The sequence below is a fragment of the Dama dama genome, chromosome 24, assembly GCF_033118175.1.
Source record: "Dama dama isolate Ldn47 chromosome 24, ASM3311817v1, whole genome shotgun sequence".
NCBI classification, from domain to species: Eukaryota; Metazoa; Chordata; class Mammalia; order Artiodactyla; family Cervidae; genus Dama; species Dama dama.
The window spans coordinates 55,708,915-55,725,473 of record NC_083704.1 but is presented as its reverse complement, the minus strand read 5'-3'; the positions used below and the strand labels follow the sequence as shown (position 1 = coordinate 55,725,473).

General features: G+C 50.3%; 2 protein-coding genes and 2 pseudogenes across 2 annotated transcripts; 3 read left to right on the top strand and 1 right to left on the bottom strand.

Annotated features, from left to right (window-relative positions):
• The first annotated feature begins 3,347 nt into the window (after nucleotides 1-3,347).
• Nucleotides 3,348-4,444, top strand: LOC133045594 (zinc finger protein 133-like; annotated as a pseudogene).
• Nucleotides 4,445-5,256: 812 nt separating this feature from the next.
• Nucleotides 5,257-8,885, bottom strand: LOC133046171 (nucleoside diphosphate kinase 6-like; annotated as a pseudogene).
• An 839-nt stretch (nucleotides 8,886-9,724) lies between these two features.
• On the top strand, nucleotides 9,725-11,141 carry LOC133045987 (cathelicidin-1-like). The gene is made up of 4 exons (XM_061128700.1): nucleotides 9,725-9,922; nucleotides 10,036-10,143; nucleotides 10,292-10,363; nucleotides 10,949-11,141. Exons 1-4 carry the CDS (start codon nucleotides 9,725-9,727, stop codon nucleotides 11,036-11,038), a joined length of 468 nt encoding a protein of 155 aa, XP_060984683.1. The 3' UTR covers nucleotides 11,039-11,141.
• A 2,916-nt stretch (nucleotides 11,142-14,057) lies between these two features.
• On the top strand, nucleotides 14,058-15,922 carry LOC133045593 (cathelicidin-7-like). Its single transcript, XM_061127777.1, has 4 exons — nucleotides 14,058-14,258; nucleotides 14,879-14,986; nucleotides 15,135-15,206; nucleotides 15,806-15,922. The coding sequence occupies exons 1-4, from the start codon at nucleotides 14,058-14,060 to the stop codon at nucleotides 15,920-15,922; spliced, it is 498 nt and encodes a 165-aa protein (XP_060983760.1).
• Nucleotides 15,923-16,559: the final 637 nt, after the last annotated feature.

The window sequence follows — 16,559 nt, the reverse complement described above, 5'->3', positions numbered from 1 at the left end:
AGCATGGCAGTTCCCTGGTGATCTGGTGCTTAGGGCTGGGTGCTTTTACTGCCATGGCCCTTACTCAGTCCCTGATTGGGAACTAAGACCCCACACACTGCTTGGTATACCTGGGGAAAAAAAAAAAAAAAGAAAAACATTATATCACCAGTGGCATTGCTGGTTGTAGTGTTTGATTTACCAGCCATATAGCACACCTGTGTCTGTCATCTGTAGAATGCACACGTCATCAGTAAGGCACGTCCATGTCTGTCTCCGTTTGTAACTGTGACCTGCCTATAGCTATAAGCATCTGATTGGTTCACTGTCTCCTGGTGTAGTCCTTCCAAGAAATTCATATTGAAAAGCATAGTATTTTGTTGTCAATTACTTTCCTTTATTTCTCATTTATATTTTGGTTAGGGCACTATTTTTAAAATTTTGTGTATGGGGACATTTTATTCAATATGAATCTTATTTCAAGACAGTAAATGAGATGTTACAAAACATAGACAAGGAGCCTTTGATTCTAACAGTGTTGAGAACAGAACATGTGTCTGTCTTCTGTCTAACCTTTCACGTTCGTTCTTAATTAACTCTGCTCCTATCACTCGTTCACTCAAAAGTGTTTATTAAGTATTAAATGTTAAGTCCAGTTCTGTGTCCTTGGGATACACCAGTAGTATATCTGGGAGAAGGGTGTTCCAGACATAGGACCCAGTCTGCACAGCAGCAGGACAGAGGTCAATGCAGCTCAGACTGGAGTGAATGAAGGGCAGAGTACAGATGGAGTCAGAAAGCCAGTAGGTTATGAAAGAATGTGGAACCTAGTGGGCCACTTAGGGCTTGGCTTTTACTCTGAACATTATGGATATATATATTCATTTATGTTTGGTTGCACTAGGTCTTCATTGCTGTGTGGGCTTTCTCCAGTGGCAGTGAGCGGGGGCTACCCTCTAGTTGCGGTGCACAGACTTCTCATTGCGGTGGTTTCTCTTACTGTGGAGCACAGGTACACGGGTTAGGGTCAAGGCTTCAGTAGTTGGAGCTCCCAGGCTCTAGAGCACGGGCTCAGTGGTTGTGGCACATGGGCTTAGTTGCCTCACAACATGGGGAATCTTCCCACCGAGGCTCAGACCCGTGTCCCTGCATCGTCAAGTGGATTCTTTACCACTGGACCACCAGGGAAGTCCTGGATACGTATACATTCTTGAATAAAGTAAGCAGTTTTGTTAGAAATGTGCAATAAAGAAGGAAGAGACTGGAATTAGCTTTAGTCACCTGCTCCCAATCCATTCTATTCCTGATCCCAGAACAGAACTCTCATGGCTGCAGAGAGTACTTCCTTGGGATCAGGGCGGGTCCTGACTTGATTGGGCTCAGTAGACCCTCTAGAGCAACATGTCTTAGTCATGCTTCATTCTGTCCTGTGAGAGTCAGTGAAGTTGGACAGATAATGAATGGGGAAATTCAAATGAGGTTTCACATATGCTCTGGTTAGCCACTATTCTCTACTGTCTTCTGTATTAGAGACATCCAGACTGAGTGACTCCTGTGTATATCCACTCTTTCTCTTCAGAGGAAAAGTCACAAAGAACATTCCTATATTCGTCATGCAGATTGTTCAACTCTTGTTGGAAACAAATTGTTGTAGCTTATGTGTCAGTGTAACTGGTTATGGCCTAGAAGATAATTTTAGTATAAGTGCAGATACTTACAAAGCTGACAATGCCTCTGATGTTTACTTGGAAGATTCCTTTTTCGAATAATATATAGAATAATATGTTCTACTGTGGGGTTTTTTGTTTGTTTGATTCAAATAAAAAATGTAATAAGTAAAAATTGACTAAAGGGTGGTCCAGTGATTAAGAATCCGCCTTGTGATGCAAGGGACACTGGTTCAGTCCTGGGTCCAGTAAGATCCCACATGTCTCAGAGCAGCTAAGCCTGTGTGTCACAACTACTGAGCCTGTGTTCTAGAGCCCGCAAGCTGCAACTGCGGAGCCCATGCACTGCAACTCCTGAAGACTGCATGCCTAGAGGCCATGCTCTGCAACAAGAGAAGCCATCACAATGAGAAGCCCACCACCCTGCAATGAAGAGTAGCCCCTGCTTGCGACCACTAGAGAAAGCACGTGTGCAGCAACAAAAGCAGCAACAAAGACCCACCACAGCCTAAAAATAAAATACATAAATCTTTAAAAAAAATTGACTGGGGTATATAATCTGAACCTAATCATAGGAAGATGTCAGGAATATTCTATACATATTCTAAACATGAGAAAGATTCTCTGAGAAAAGAACTCTGTTCTTCAGAAATGCCAGTCTCATGAAAGAGACACTAATGGGAACTAAGGAAACATAACTAATTTTAATATGATTGTAGACCATCCCGTGCTGTGGGGAAAATGCTATAAAGGATATTATTGGATCAGCTGACAACTGGAATACATATGATAGTCATTAATTTAAAGTGAAAGTTGCTCAGTCATGTCCGACTCTTTGCAACCCCATGGACTATATAGTCCATGGAATTCTCTAGGCCAGAATGGGTAGCCTGGAGTGGGTAGCCTTTCCTTTCCCTTCCAGGGGATCCTCCCAACCCAGGGATCGAACCGAGGTCTCCCGCATTGCAGGTGGATTCTTTACCAGGCGAACCACAAGGGAAGCCCAAGAATACTGGAGCGGGCAGCCTATGCCTTCTCCAGGGGACCTTCCTGACCCAGGAATTGAACCGGGGTCTCCTGCATTGCAGGCAGACTCTTTACTATCAGGGAAGCCCTCCTAGTTGTTAAAGTATTATATAAATGTTAAATTTACTGGAGTTGATAACTGTATTGTGGTTATGAAAAAGAATATCCCTACTTTTGTCAGACACACAATGAAGTATTTATAGGTAAAGAGTATTGATGTATGCATTAATTCAAAGAAAAAAAATGTATGTACATATACATGTACACACACACATATAACATACAAATTTTAACACTAGGTAGTTTGGGTAAAAGGTAGGAGCTGTTCTGTATACTGTCCTTATTCTTGCAACTTCTCTGTATGTTTGAAATTATTTCCAAATAAAAAGTCAAAAGGGGTTAAATGGAAATATAGGTCTGGTGAAACTTGCCTTGGAGAGACATACATTAATGGTTGTGATTGATGAATGGACTACAAGACATTATGACAAGGAGGGAAAGCCTAGCTAACCCTTCCTGTGACTACTTAGGCTGAAAACTCTTTCTTCAGATTCAAAGCCACAAATCCACCCCTGGCCTGTCTGTCATCTGGCATAAGCAGATTCTCAGCCAGCGTGATCTCTGCAGTCGTCCTATTTCCAGATTCATGTGCAGGAAATCAACACCAACCAGGACATGCTTGCCCAGTTGAGCAGCAGCAGTAGCAGCAACAACATTCTGATGAAAACCACTTTGGGGAGGGGTGGTGGTGGGCAAAGCAGAACATCAAAGAGGGAGGGGCTCTACCCCTTTGTGTTTTGTTTTTTAATTACCAATGACAGGAGGACTTCAGTGCTTTTCTCTAGCCCACCCCAACGACCACCAGTAAACTCTCAGGGAGGCAACTGTGTCGAAGGTGCAGCTCAGTCCAGCCCAGAGGGTAAGCTCTGGGGAGACAGACAACGTTCCCGAGAGGGTAGAAATCTCAGGATCTGGAGCAGTCCGGTTTGGAGAGTGTGGACTGGATTTTAGCCAGAAGTCAAACCTCTTCATTGTCACAGGGAGGGAAGATCTTCTGTGTGCAAAGTGTGGGTGAAACTTTAGTCAGAAGTCACATTCATCAGACATCAAAGGACACACAGGGAAAAGCCTTAAATATGTAGGAAGCGTGGGCCAGGCTTTTTAGATGTCGCCCCTTAAAACCACCAGAGTACACACTCCGGGGAGAAGGTTTATGTGTGCTTTTAGCCTCAAGTCACACTGCATCAGAGGACACACACAAGGGAGAAGCCTTTTGTGTGCGTGCTGTGTGGGTGAGGTATTAGTGAAAAGTCAGCCCTCGTTAAGCACCAGAGGATTCACAGAGGGCATAAACCTTACGTGTGCAGGAACTGTGGTCAAGACTTTAGGGAGATATCACACCTGAGGACACATTCAGGTGAGAAGCCTTTTGTTTACGGGGAGTGTGGGTGGGGGCCTAGTCACAAGACATTCCTCAACCCACAGCAGAGGACACACTCAGGAGAGGAGCCTGATGAGTGCAAGTATGTGGGCAAGGCTTCAGCCGTCCTTCTCTGGCTATTTCTGTCTTTTCCTGGCTTGTGCAAATACTTGTTTGCATAAATTCTCTATATAAATTCAAGCCTGTTCACTTTCAGATTGTAGATTGTCATGGTAATGCTCCCTCGTGATTCACACCTCCCTGCATCTGTGCCCTGTGCAGTTGCTTCCCACATGGACTCTGGGCTTGGCCATGTGACTTGCCTTTCACAGTGGGGTACCAGCAAACATGACCCAAGCAGAAGCTCGATAAGTTCGTGAATGGAGGCCTGTTTTCTTGGAACCCTGAAATAACCATGCAAAGCAGCAGCTCAGGAGGAAAGACCACGCTGGACCCAACTGCTGAATGCAGCCATGTGCATCCAGGTGAGCCCAGCAGAATCACCCAGCTGATCCACAGACATATAGACAAGTTCAGTCATTATGGTTTTAAGCCATGAAATCTTGAGGTGATTTGTCATAGCAGTAGGTAACTGTCATCCTCAGCTACAGCAGAGACATGGCTGCCTTTAGTGGCTCTGTGCATATCAAAAAAAAAAAAAAAGTGAGTCATAACAATATGCCACTACTGGCAGACATACTTTTGCTCAAACCAAAGGTGCCCCTTCTTCCAGGATGCAGGCCTATGCCAGGGGCCTTCGTGCTCTACATAAGCTGTATGCCACGTGAACCTCCTGGGAGTTTTGACTCTCTCTTCACTTAGCATAGACCAGAAACTCGACTTAGGACGGGTTCAAACGCTCCAGTTAGAGAGAGAGCACCGAGCAGCGCTCCCAGCCTTTATTCAGTAGCAAACTGACTTTTATTAAGGAGAACAGACCAAACGTGACTAATAGAGAGTCACTGCATTTTTCAGGCAAGTCAGCTGGGTGAGCTTCTCCTTGAAAATGAGAACAGTTCCCTGAAAAAGAGGAGCCATCATTCCTCTGAACCAGCCATGAACATTCCAGAGAAGAGGTAGATAGTAGATTCTAGAAGAGGTGGCAGTGAGGAGCTTAGGCCCTCACATAGGTGTTGATGCCCAGCAGAAATGGCCCAAGCAGTCCTAGAAGACTGCTCTGGGACCAGAGGTCTGTGGAGAAGGTTGGGCGATGCCCCAGTCTTCACAAACCCTCAGGCCTGCGTCAGCAGCAAACTGGATGCCACCCTCGGGACTGTAGTGCACAGGGCCACAGCGCAACTGGGGCTCCTCCTCCTCGTACCAGCGCTGTTCACTGAAATCGGGGAAGAAGGCTGCAATCTCTCTACTGGCTGAAACCACTGAGTCTGTAAGGGGAGGAGAGAAAGAGAAGGGGTTCTCATAGGGAGTGCAGGGTAGACGCAAGAAGCAGTCATAATCAGCTTCAGAGCCTGTACTTCTCCCACCCCTACGTCCTGGGACACAGGTCACCACAAAGGGCCAGAAACCCAACTGGGAGGAAAGCTCCCTGGGGGACCTGCCTTTCAACCCCACCACCCACCCTGCCCAGCATCCTTGAACCAAATTCCCTTTGAATACGGTGGACACAGGAGGCAGCCTCACCTGAGCCGTGGGTTGTGTTACGGGTGTCGGTGAGGCCAAAACTCCCACGAATTGAATCTGGGGCCACGTGGCGTGCCCGAAACACTCTGGTGGGTCCCATCACAGTCCTTCAGAGCTGCATGGCGTCCTTGTGGGCGAGGATGTAGGCTCGGATCGGCCCACTGTGAACCAGGGGAGCACATGTCAGGAATCTGGCTCTGGGTTCAGGAGGGCACACCGGACATCCTGAGAGTCCCCTTGCCTTTCTAGCTGAGTACTGCGTCAAAGAGGTGACAGAAGGCCGCCGAGGAAGAAAGGCCACCGAGACAGCAGATTTGTTAGGAAGCATTCAGCAACACTCTTCTACCGCCCCTGGATCAGTAAGCACCTCAGAAAAGGTGGCCACAGGGTCAGTCTCGGCCCGAACCCATGTTTCTTCAGACCCTCGACACTGCTTACAACTTTAAAGAGTGGCAAATAAAATTAATAAATCTACTTAGTGGGGCAGGGGAAATAAGTCAGTGGATGAAGATGTTGGAACTAAAATGAGAAATACCTGGCCATGAACTCCACAAGCCACTGATAGAAAAAAGCCCTGCAAGGAGAGAGGACCTCCATTAAGACACCAGTGCCAAGAGAATTTTTGACACTCCTGCCTCCGTAGAGGAGGGAATAATCACTGCTTTCGAGAAAGGAACAGGGAGTCTGACTTACCTGGGTCTGAACCCAGGCTCTCCAACTTACCACCTGTGTAGTTTCGGGTAAATCAATAACTTCCCTAACTTAGTTTCCTAATCTGTGTGCTGGGGACATAATAGCTACCTCATGGGGTTGCTGGGAAATGAAATGAAATCAGGAGCCTTTGGACAGTATTTGACAGAGTCAATTGTTGACAAGTGATATTATCAGGATAGAAGACTAAATTTCTTTTTGTACCATGAGGTAGGACCCTCCTAGAAAATATTTTAAAAACATTGATAATCATGAAAAGTTTGTGTTATCAATCCACTCTTTAGAAGACTGGCTGAATTTTACAGTTGGTAAGTACAGTAGTCATGTATGGATGTGAGAGTTGGACTATAAAGAAAGCTGAATGCCAAAGAATTGATGCTTTTGAACTGTGGTGTTGGGAGAAGACTCCTGAGAGTCCCTTGCACTGCAAGGAGATCAGACCACTTAATCCTACAGGAAATCAGTCCTGAATGTTCATTGGAAGGAGTGATGCTGACGCTCCAATACTTTGGCCACCTGATGCAAAGAACTGACTCATTGGGAAAGACCCTGATACCAGGACTGAAGGCAGGAGGAGAAGGGGGCGACAGAGGATACGATGGTTGGATGGCATCACCCACTCGATGGACATGACTTTGAGCAAGCTCTGAGAGTCGGTGATGTACAGGGAAGGTTGGCATGCCGCAGTCCACAGGGTCACAAAGAGATACACTGAGTGACCGGACTGACGTCTGTGAGAACCTGACTTGGGTGTTGGTAAAATCTTTCCAGGGATAGAGAAGCCTCCCGCTCAGAGGACGCTTGGCTCCTACCTTCATGCTCTCGGTAAAACTTCTGGCAGTCTTCCTTTCTCCATAGAAGTTCTCTCATTCGCACAATAAGGAACTTGTTGCTCAGAATCTGCTGATGAACAGCCTGGATAAACGCCATCCCAAAGATAAAAGTCAGTGACAGCGAGCATCTGACTGAACAGGAGATCCAGGCTAACCAAAAGACTCCTGGGGAAACATTACAGCCTAAAACTTGAAGAAAAGAGACTCCCTGTTGCTATCTTGAAGACGGGAATGAGTCATGTAACAAGGAATGTGAGTAGTTACTTAAAATGATAGTCCCCACCTGAAGGCCAGTTAGGACATGGGGACCTCAGCCCTATAGTCCCAGAAATCAAATTCTGCCATTCCGAATGAGCTTCAAAATGGATTCTTCCCCACACCCTGGAGATAAGGGCCCAGTCAATTGATACCTGGACTTTGGCTTTGTGAAACCCTAAGGCGAGAATCTAGCCCTCAGCCAAACCTACTGGACCTCTACATTCTAGAACTGTGAGGTAATGAATGCTGTTTAAAGCTGCTAAGTTGTGGTAATTTGTTATGGGGCAATAGAGAACTGGGCCTTCCCAGGTGGTGCAGTGGTACGGAATTTGCCTGCAATGCAGGAGACACAGCAGACAAGGGTTTGATCTCTGGGTCGGGAAGATCCCCTGGAGGATAAAACAGCAACCCACTCCAGTCTTCTTGCCTGGAAAATTCCATGGACAGAGGATCCTGGCACGCTATAATCCATGGAGTTGCAAAGAGCCAGACACGACTGAGCACATGCGCAGTAGACAACTAGCATACACACACTGTCTTGAGGTTTGATTCTTCTTACTGTATTAGAGCCTTTGTTTAATTTTTTAAAAAAATATTTTATTTATTTGTTCCTTTGGCTGTATGTGTTTAAAAAATCTGCCTGCAAGGTGGGAGACCGGGATTCCATTGCTGGGTTGGGAAGATCCCCTGGATGAGGACATAGAAACCCATTCCAGTATTCTTGTCTGGAGAATTCCCATGGACAGAGGAGCCTGGGGGCTATAGTCCATGGGGCTGCAGACAGTCGGACACGGCTGAGTGACTAAGCACAGCACACAGCCTGGGGTCTAAGTTGCAGCCCGCAGGATCTTCATTGCTTCATGCAGAATCATCTGCTGTGGCCCGTGGCCTTCAGTAGTTGTGGCACGTGGGCTTAGTTGCCCCATCTTAGTTCCCCAATCTCAGTGGGATCTTAGTTCTCTGATCACAGATCAAACCTATGTTCCCTGCATCAAGGCGGATTCTTCAGCACTGGACTACCAGTGGTTATATTTTATATCTGCCTCAGTTCTCCAACAGATTTTTAGTTTCCTTGGGGTCAGCATCCACGACGTCTAGCTTTGCCTCCACACCATCTAGCACAGGACTGTGTTGTCAGTCTTCACAAATGGCCCTGTGGCAGCTGAAACAGAAGCAATGCCCAGGGCATACAGTAGAGGCTTAGGATGTGTTCTCACCTCCAGAAGCAGGGGGTGAGCAACTGGGCATCAGGCTTGATGAGGGCCAGAGTGAGCTGGAGAGCCTGCGGGCTCCGCAAGATCGAGGTCATCTCCCTCCTGCACCAGAGAGCCAGATTAGAGACTCATCAGTGTTACACTCCCCACCCTTCTTACTCTGGAGCCATGCAGTCTTGCAAGTCAACTAGGGCTCTCACTTCTGACATTCATCAAGCAGATGACAGTTGCTTAGTATTTAACTGCCCATTGGGATCATGGGATTGAGGGAAAGGACTAGTACAGGACCCTCAAGTTGCCCACTGGGGGAGATAATCTTGTTAGTGCAACTGTAACCCTGCAAAGGAGTGACCCATTTAGAAGTTCAAGTTTAAGCATGACCTGTCTCTGCCAGTACTCCCTTCCCTTCCTATCTTTTGTGTTTTACAGAGGATTTACAATTTACATTCCCAAAGAGCCTAGCCACAAGGGTATGGTCACACAGTGCTCTCCCATCAATTCTGGTGTGTACATCTGTAGATGTGGTACTGTCATCCCCTCACCAAATGTTAAGTGACTCTCTACTGGGTTCCAGGCAGTGCCAAGTGTTGGAGGCTGACTCCTGAATACACTCCTTTACCCCGAATCCTGAGGAGCCCATGGTGTGGAGTCAGAGGGGATGTAGACCGTGCCTGGTCCCTCCCTCGACTGGAGGACTCAACCCCTTTGAGCAACCCTGCCTGTGACACTTCCATGGACCCCAGGAGAGGCCCAGATATTGTCAGGGAGATGGAGAAACCATTTCTTCACTTTGCACGGGGGCCTCCCTGCCCACTGCCCAGCAATCCCATGAAGCAACAGCAGGGGCTGAGGCAAGTCCACCTCGCACCCTGGGAGGAGGGCCGGGATGGGGCAGGTCAGGTTGAGTCTTTGCATCAGGCCCAGGCTGAGCATAAAAGGGGGTCCCTCGGGCTGGGAGGAGGCAGATTGGGGATCATGGAGACCCAGAGGGCCAGCCTCTCGCTGAGACACTGGGCACTGTGGCTACCGCTCCTGGGACTAGTGCTGCCCTTGGCCAGCGCCCAGGCCCTCAGCTACAGGGAGGCCGTGCTTCGTGCTGTGGATCAGCTCAATGAGCAATCCTCAGAACCTAATATTTACCGTCTTCTCGAGCTGGACCAGCCTCGTCAGGATGTGAGTCAGGGAGGGGGCTGGGTAACGGACCCTCTAGGTGCGGGAGCAGGGACACGGAGCAGAGAGGGAAGCCTGAGCCCGAGCCCAGTCTCCCCACTCTGATCCTTGACCAGGATGAAGACCCAGACACCCCGAAGCGGGTGAGCTTCAGGGTGAAGGAGACCGTGTGTTCCAGGACCACCCAGCAGCCCCCGGAGCAGTGTGACTTCAAGGAGAATGGGGTGAGCCTGGGGGCTGGGGGCAAGGAGGATGCTTCCCAGATGGCTGAACAGGGCACTTCCAGCAAGATTCCCAGCCCCTGGTGTGAGGTTGGGAGGTTATGGCCTGGGGGTGGGTGGTTCCACTCTGACCTTGAGCCTCCCTTTCCAGCTGCTGAAACGGTGTGAGGGGACAGTCACCCTGGACCAGGTCAGGGGTAACTTTGACATCACCTGTAATAATGTAAGTGGCCCCTTCTGTACTGTGAGAACTGCCGTGGGGGTGGGTTGTGGAAGTACCTTTGGACCAATGACCCGCTGCCCCATCCAGGGCTGAGAAAGGCCCTCTTACCCTGCCCCCTCCCTCCCCGAGCCCCAGGTCTCCAGTCCTGGCTGTGTGTCCCTAAGAGCAGTGGTTCTCTACTGGGGTCTCCACCCAGAGAGCTTGTCAGAAAGGCAGATTATCAGCCCCATTCAGAGAAACTAAGTCGGTCTCTGCGGTGGGGTCCGATCATTTGTCTTTTCCCAAGACTTTCAGGGACTCTGACCATCCTAAAGTTTTGAGAGTCACAAACTCTCAATTAATGCTCCCTTCCAGCTTTGCTGGGATGGGCTTGTGACTCTGGGAAGCCCTTGTCTTCCCTCAGTGTCCTCATCTATCTCTGAGTGTGGGGATTCCACCTCATGCTCCACATATCACAGCCAGAGGTGAACTGCTGCCCAAGGAGCCTGGTGTGACCCTGGAAATGGGAGGTCCAGGTAGGGAAGGAGGTTGGGTTGCTGGTGATGCAGTACCAACAAGCAGCCTGTGTTCCTTTCTGTTTCACAGCACCAGAGCATCAGGATAACAAAGCAACCATGGGCGCCTCCACAAGCAGCCCGAGTATGTCGCATTGTCGTGTTAAGGGTTTGCAGATAATCAGCGCTTGAGGATTTCCATCATAAGGCAGAGAAGAGTCCCAAGGGTTTCCTTGCTCTGCCTCAGGCTACTGGATCTGAAAAATAAATTCTTGTGATATGAATATCCTGCAGGCCTCAATTTCATTGTCTCCTCTCCTCACACTTATCAAGAAAGAATCTTTAACTATTCCATATCTTGTGTGTGTATCTATGTGTGAGTGTGTGGTGTGTGCGTCTATTTGTCTATGTGTGTGTACAAGAGTGTATGTTGTGTGAGATCCCTCCTGTGAACAGAGAGGAGGGTGAGGCCCCTGTTCCTTCCAGGAGGGCACGCGGGAGACAGCAGCCCCAGGAGATCCATCCTTGGGTTCGTCCCAAGCCCTTCACCCGCCCCTGCCCTCCTCCAACACCCAGTCGGACCTAAGGAGACCTGCTGTGTGTGCAGTGCTGGTGGGAATGCTGACCCTGCTCACACGGAGCTGACAGTCCACGAGGGGCCAGGCTTCTGACCTTTGAAGCACTCAGAGACGCAGTTGATTCTCAGGGCTAAGCCTGCAGGTGCAATGCCCATGAGTCTCATGGACATGACGCTGGCTGGGAGGAGCAGAGGAGGGGGCGATGCAGGATCCGGGCTCACACCTGAGTTTGCTGGGGAAATGGTGCATGTGGATTGCTCAAGGACCAGGTGTGGCGGCGGGGCCAAGCAATCTAAGATGAGGACTGTGATGTCTCTCCTGAGCAGACCTCACTTCTGACCGGCTGTGAGGACTAAGCCAGGAAAGCTGGATGCTGGAGGCATGGAAGGTTCACCCTTCGCATCACAGGAAGTGCAGCCTGAGAACCCGGATGTGGGATCTCCGAAGGATCAGGGCTGGATGGGGGAAGAGGACTTCAGTCTCAAGAGTGTAAGAGTGAAAGGCCCAGAGGCAGGAAAGCACAGAGAGATTGTTCCCGGTACCAGACACCAGTCACTACATGTATTACTAAGTATGTTCTATTGTAATCATGGCCCTTTTCGTCTTTGATGTGGGAAAATGACCCAGCCTGACCAAGAGGCTGCTTGACAACAGGCTAGGGTCAAACCTGGACAAGGAAACCAGGTTTCATGGAAGCCCACTTCTCCTTCCTTCTCCAAGGCTGAGTGTGTAACCACCACCCTCCATTCAGCTGCCATCTTCCATGGTTTCCCAGATAATTGTCCCGAGTCCCAGAGGCCGACAGTGGCCAAGAGCTACTACCCCCGAACTGCAGTCCCGTGGCCATCCCACGGGAAACTGGATTAGAATTTGCCTCACGGCCTCGGGGACCCTCTAACATTTTGGCTTATTATCTCTCCCAGTTGAACTCCTCCACACCTCACCGCTGGCCACTCTACTTGGTGACTCGATTGGATGACTGGACATGGAGTCACTTGGGGGTCAAATTAGAAGGGATGTCCTGAAGACTGATGTCCTAGGTCAGAAAAAAGGAGGAGGTGGCTTCTATGCCTGAAGATCCCTGAAGTCTTCCCAAGGAGGAAGACCTGGGTTAACAGTGGGATCAGGGGCAGAGATGGGAGACAAGCGGGAGGCTCTGAGTGGCCTGAGGGCTTGCGGTGGACAGGGCAGCCTGACACCGGAAGCCCACAGCCATGGGGTGATGACAAGTAAGAAGAGCAACCATTTAGGCCCTGATGCCAGGTGGGGGTGGTGTGGGCTCTGGAGGCAGTGGGTGACATGGTCAAATGGGCGGTGTCTTGGAGCCCTAGAGAATAGCTTGGAGGGTGGGCAGTGTTCAGGGAGAAACTGATATTCTCCAGCTTCTGGAACATGGAGTATGGAGGTTGTGGCGTCACCAAAAGGAAAGAAGACAGGAGTAGGACTAGGGCAAGGGTGACGGGAGGTCAGGGTAGTGTCCTCAGGAGGACGAAGGAGCAGATGGGGCTCCCAGGCTTCCAGCTCTGGGCTCCTGCGATAGCACCCCGCCAACAGTCCAGTGCAGACAACCAGGGTGTTCTTGGGAGTCTTGAACCCAGAGGCACAGAGCAGTGATGATGTGCATGAGAACTGGTTTCTTCAGGAGGGCCGTCCCAGGAACATTTGAGGACTGGGAGGTGAAGCAGCCCGGATGCACCTGAGCCAGCCCTGTCTCCGAAGAGGAGAGTCCTTGGAGGAGAGTCAGCAGGAACACACAGGGAGGAGGGGACCCAGGAGAGCAGGGACAGGGGACTATTGGTCAGGGGCAATTTCAGGAGGACAGAGTGTCCGCAGAAGCTGTGCTGATAAAACAAGGCTTGAGTGTGGCCTCTGCATCTAGGGAGGGCTGGTCAGCCTGCGATGGGCTTGATGTAAGCCAGCAAAGAATTGTTGGAGGTGGTGTAGGGAACACTTCCTCAGGCTCTGCTGGGGAGGGGCCAGGACAATAGGCCATGTTCTGTGGGGTCTGAGGACAAGACATTAGTAGACTGGGAAAAGGAATGAAGAGGAATCCAGGAGAGAGGAGAAATGGAACTCACTCCCTGGGCCTGGGCACAGAGAAAAAGATGGTGTGGGCGTGTGTCTGCCTAGGGACAAGCTGTGTGTATACGTGTTAAGGTGTGAGTAGTACTGTTAGACATCATTAAATGACGCCCTATTGGGTCCTAGGCAGTACTGAGAGCTGAAGGTTGAGTGCGCAATACACTCCTTTACCCTGAATCTTGAGAGACCTTAGAGGGGAAGCCGAGGAGATGTAGACAGTGCGTGGTCCCTCCCTCTCCTGGAGGACTCAATCTTCTTGAGCAAGCCTCCCTGTGACACTTCCCATGGACCCCAGCAGAGGCCAAGACATTGTCCGGGAGATGGAGAAACCATTTCTTCACCTTGCTCAGGGGCCTCCCTGCCCACTGCCCAGCAATCCCATGAAGCAACAGCAGGGGCTGAGGCAAGTCCAGCTCACACCCTGGGAGGAGGGCAGGGGTGGGGCGGGTCAGGAAGACTCCTGGTTGAGCCTTTGCATCAAAGCTCAGGCTGAACATGAAAGAAAGGTCCCTCAGGCTGCGAGGAGGCAGTTTGGGGACCATGGAGACCCAGAGGGCCAGCCTCTCCCTGGGACGGTGGTCACTGTGGCTACTGCTGCTGGGACTGGTGCGACCCTCGGCCAGTGCCCAGGCCTTCAGCTACAGGAGAGCTGTGCTTCGCGCTGTGGATCAGTTCAATGAGCAGTCCTCAGAAGCTAATCTCTACCGCCTCCTGGAGCTAGACCCGCCTCCAGAGCAGGATGTGAGTTGGGGAGGGGGCTGGGAAGGGGATCTGTCTCCTGACATCCTTGGCCACACTGTCGCCCCCTTCACTCAGGCTGTACCTCCTGTCAGGAAGGCACTTCTCCCTCTAGGTGGCTCCCACCTGTTTTAGGAAACCTTCCCAGACCTGGGACCCTCCCAGCCCCAGGCTTCCTGCCTTAGCATCTCTGCTGTGGGATCAGGCGCCCTGCACACCTGGCTCCCAGGACTTCCGGGAAATCTAGGGATGGAGGAGGTCACAGGCTCTGTGAGGTGATGTCCGTGCTGAAGCCCCTCTGCACCATGGTGTCTCCCTGCCAGGGAGGCCTCTGTCAGCCTGGACGTTCCAGGTACAAGGGCTCTCTCTGCAGGGGGCGCTGACCTCCCTCAGCCCCTCTGCGGGGAGGCTCTGCCCTCAGCGCTGCTCTGCAGTCCACTCCTGCTCTCTGTGAGCCCGTGAGGCCGGGACGGGCTCTGTCCCTCCCCTGGGCTCCCAGCACCAAGTCCAGGGCCGGACACGCAGGGGGCTGGAGAGGCTGCCATCTGGGTGGGCGCGGAGAGACAGATCAGAGAAGGAAACATGAGCCCGAGTCCAGTCTCCCCACTTTGATCTTTGACCAGGTGGAGGACCACAGTGCTCGAAAGCCTGTGAGCTTCAGGGTGAAGGAGACCATATGCCCCAGGACGAGCCAGCAGCCCCTGGAACAGTGTGACTTCAGGGAGAATGGGGTGAGCCTGAGGACTGGAGGAGGAGAATGCTTCTCAGGGAGCTGAACAGGGGCTTTTGGGACAGAATTGCAGTTCCTGGGGTGAGGTGGGGTGTGGCTGGGAGATGTGGCCTGGGGTTTCTAGTTTGACCTCAAGCCTTCTTTTCCAGCTGGTGAAACAGTGTGTGGGGACAGTCACCCTGTACCAGAGCAGGGGTGACTCCGACATCACCTGTAATGATGTAAGTGGCCCCTTCTGTTCTGCAAGGACTGCTAGAGGGGTGGGTTGTGGAACTTCCTATGGACCAATGACCCGCTGCCCCATCCAGGGCAGAGAAAGGTCCTCCTACCCTGGCCCCTCCCACCCCAAGCCCCAGGTCTCCAGTCCTGGCTCTGTGCCCCTTAGAGCAGTGATTCCCACTGGGGTCCCAAACTGGGAACTGATATAGAGGCAGATTCGCAGGCCTCCTCAAACCTCCTGAATCAGATTCCTGGATGGGGGGCAGCCTTTTGTATTTTCACAAAGCCTCCAGGCGTTTCTGTCGATGCTGAAGTTTGAGAGGCATTGACTTGAGTCATGAGCCCTCAACCCTGGTTCTCTTCCAGCTTTTTTGGGATGAGCTTGTGACCCTGGGAAGCCCCCTGTCACCTAAGGGACCTTGGTTTCCTTGTCTGTCTGTGGTGTGGCGATTTAACCACAGGCTCCAAACATCATATGGGAGGTAACCTGGGGCTCCAAGCTTCCTGATTTGGCCCAGGAATCGGAGTGTTCAAGTGGCAAGGGGTCTGGTTTTAATGCTGAGCCAATCCCCCAAAGCAACTATTTCCTCCTGGTTCACAGATTCAGAGTGTGGGGATATTCGGCCAGCTGTTGGATAAAATCCAGAGAGGTGGGCGGAAAATCCTCGACAAAGTAAAGAGAATTGGGCAGAGAATCAGAGATTTCTTCACGGATTGAAGTCCTAAGGATCAGGTTATCCTGGTTCAGACTTCTGGTTCCTGAAAAATAAATTCTTCTGAAAACAACTTCCTTAACATTGAAATTCACTTCTCTTCCCTCTCAGTCTTACTAGGACCAGGTCCTTACTCTGAGAGTCCTCCTGAGTGTATGTGTGTGTGTGAGAGAGAGACAGACAGACAGACAGAGATTACTCCTATTAACTCCCGGATAGGTGAGGCCGTCGTCCTTTCAGGAGGGTATGCGGGTACAAGGATGTAATGACGACCATAGCTAACACCGATGTATGGTATATTTGAAAGTTGTTAAGAGAGCAGAGCCTAAGTGTTCTCATCACAAGGAGAAGACCTCATTTGTTTTTTTGTTTTTCTAAGAGACGATGGAAGTTAAGGAAACTTACTGCAGTACTCATTTCACAGTATAAGAAAGTCAACTCGTTATGCTGTACCCTTGAAATTTATACTGCTGTATGTCAATTATATCTCAAATGAAACTGGAAAAAATATTTATAGAGTGTGAAAGGATTATTACAGCAAAAAGTTTGTGAAGCGCTAATTAGAGAAACTCTCCATGGGTGTGCAAGGAGACACATATGATAACATCCAGTTGGAGTATTGGTCTGTTTCTACAATAGATA

Coding starts and splice junctions, on each gene's coding strand:
- LOC133045593 (XM_061127777.1), top strand. CDS start 14,058: ATGGAGACCCAGAGGGCCAGCCTCTCCCTGGGACGGTGGTCACTGTGG. Junction 14,259..14,878: donor ACCCGCCTCCAGAGCAGGAT/GTGAGTTGGGGA, acceptor ATCTTTGACCAG/GTGGAGGACCACAGTGCTCG. Junction 14,987..15,134: donor GTGACTTCAGGGAGAATGGG/GTGAGCCTGAGG, acceptor CTTCTTTTCCAG/CTGGTGAAACAGTGTGTGGG.
- LOC133045987 (XM_061128700.1), top strand. CDS start 9,725: ATGGAGACCCAGAGGGCCAGCCTCTCGCTGAGACACTGGGCACTGTGG. Junction 9,923..10,035: donor TGGACCAGCCTCGTCAGGAT/GTGAGTCAGGGA, acceptor ATCCTTGACCAG/GATGAAGACCCAGACACCCC. Junction 10,364..10,948: donor TTGACATCACCTGTAATAAT/GTAAGTGGCCCC, acceptor TCTGTTTCACAG/CACCAGAGCATCAGGATAAC.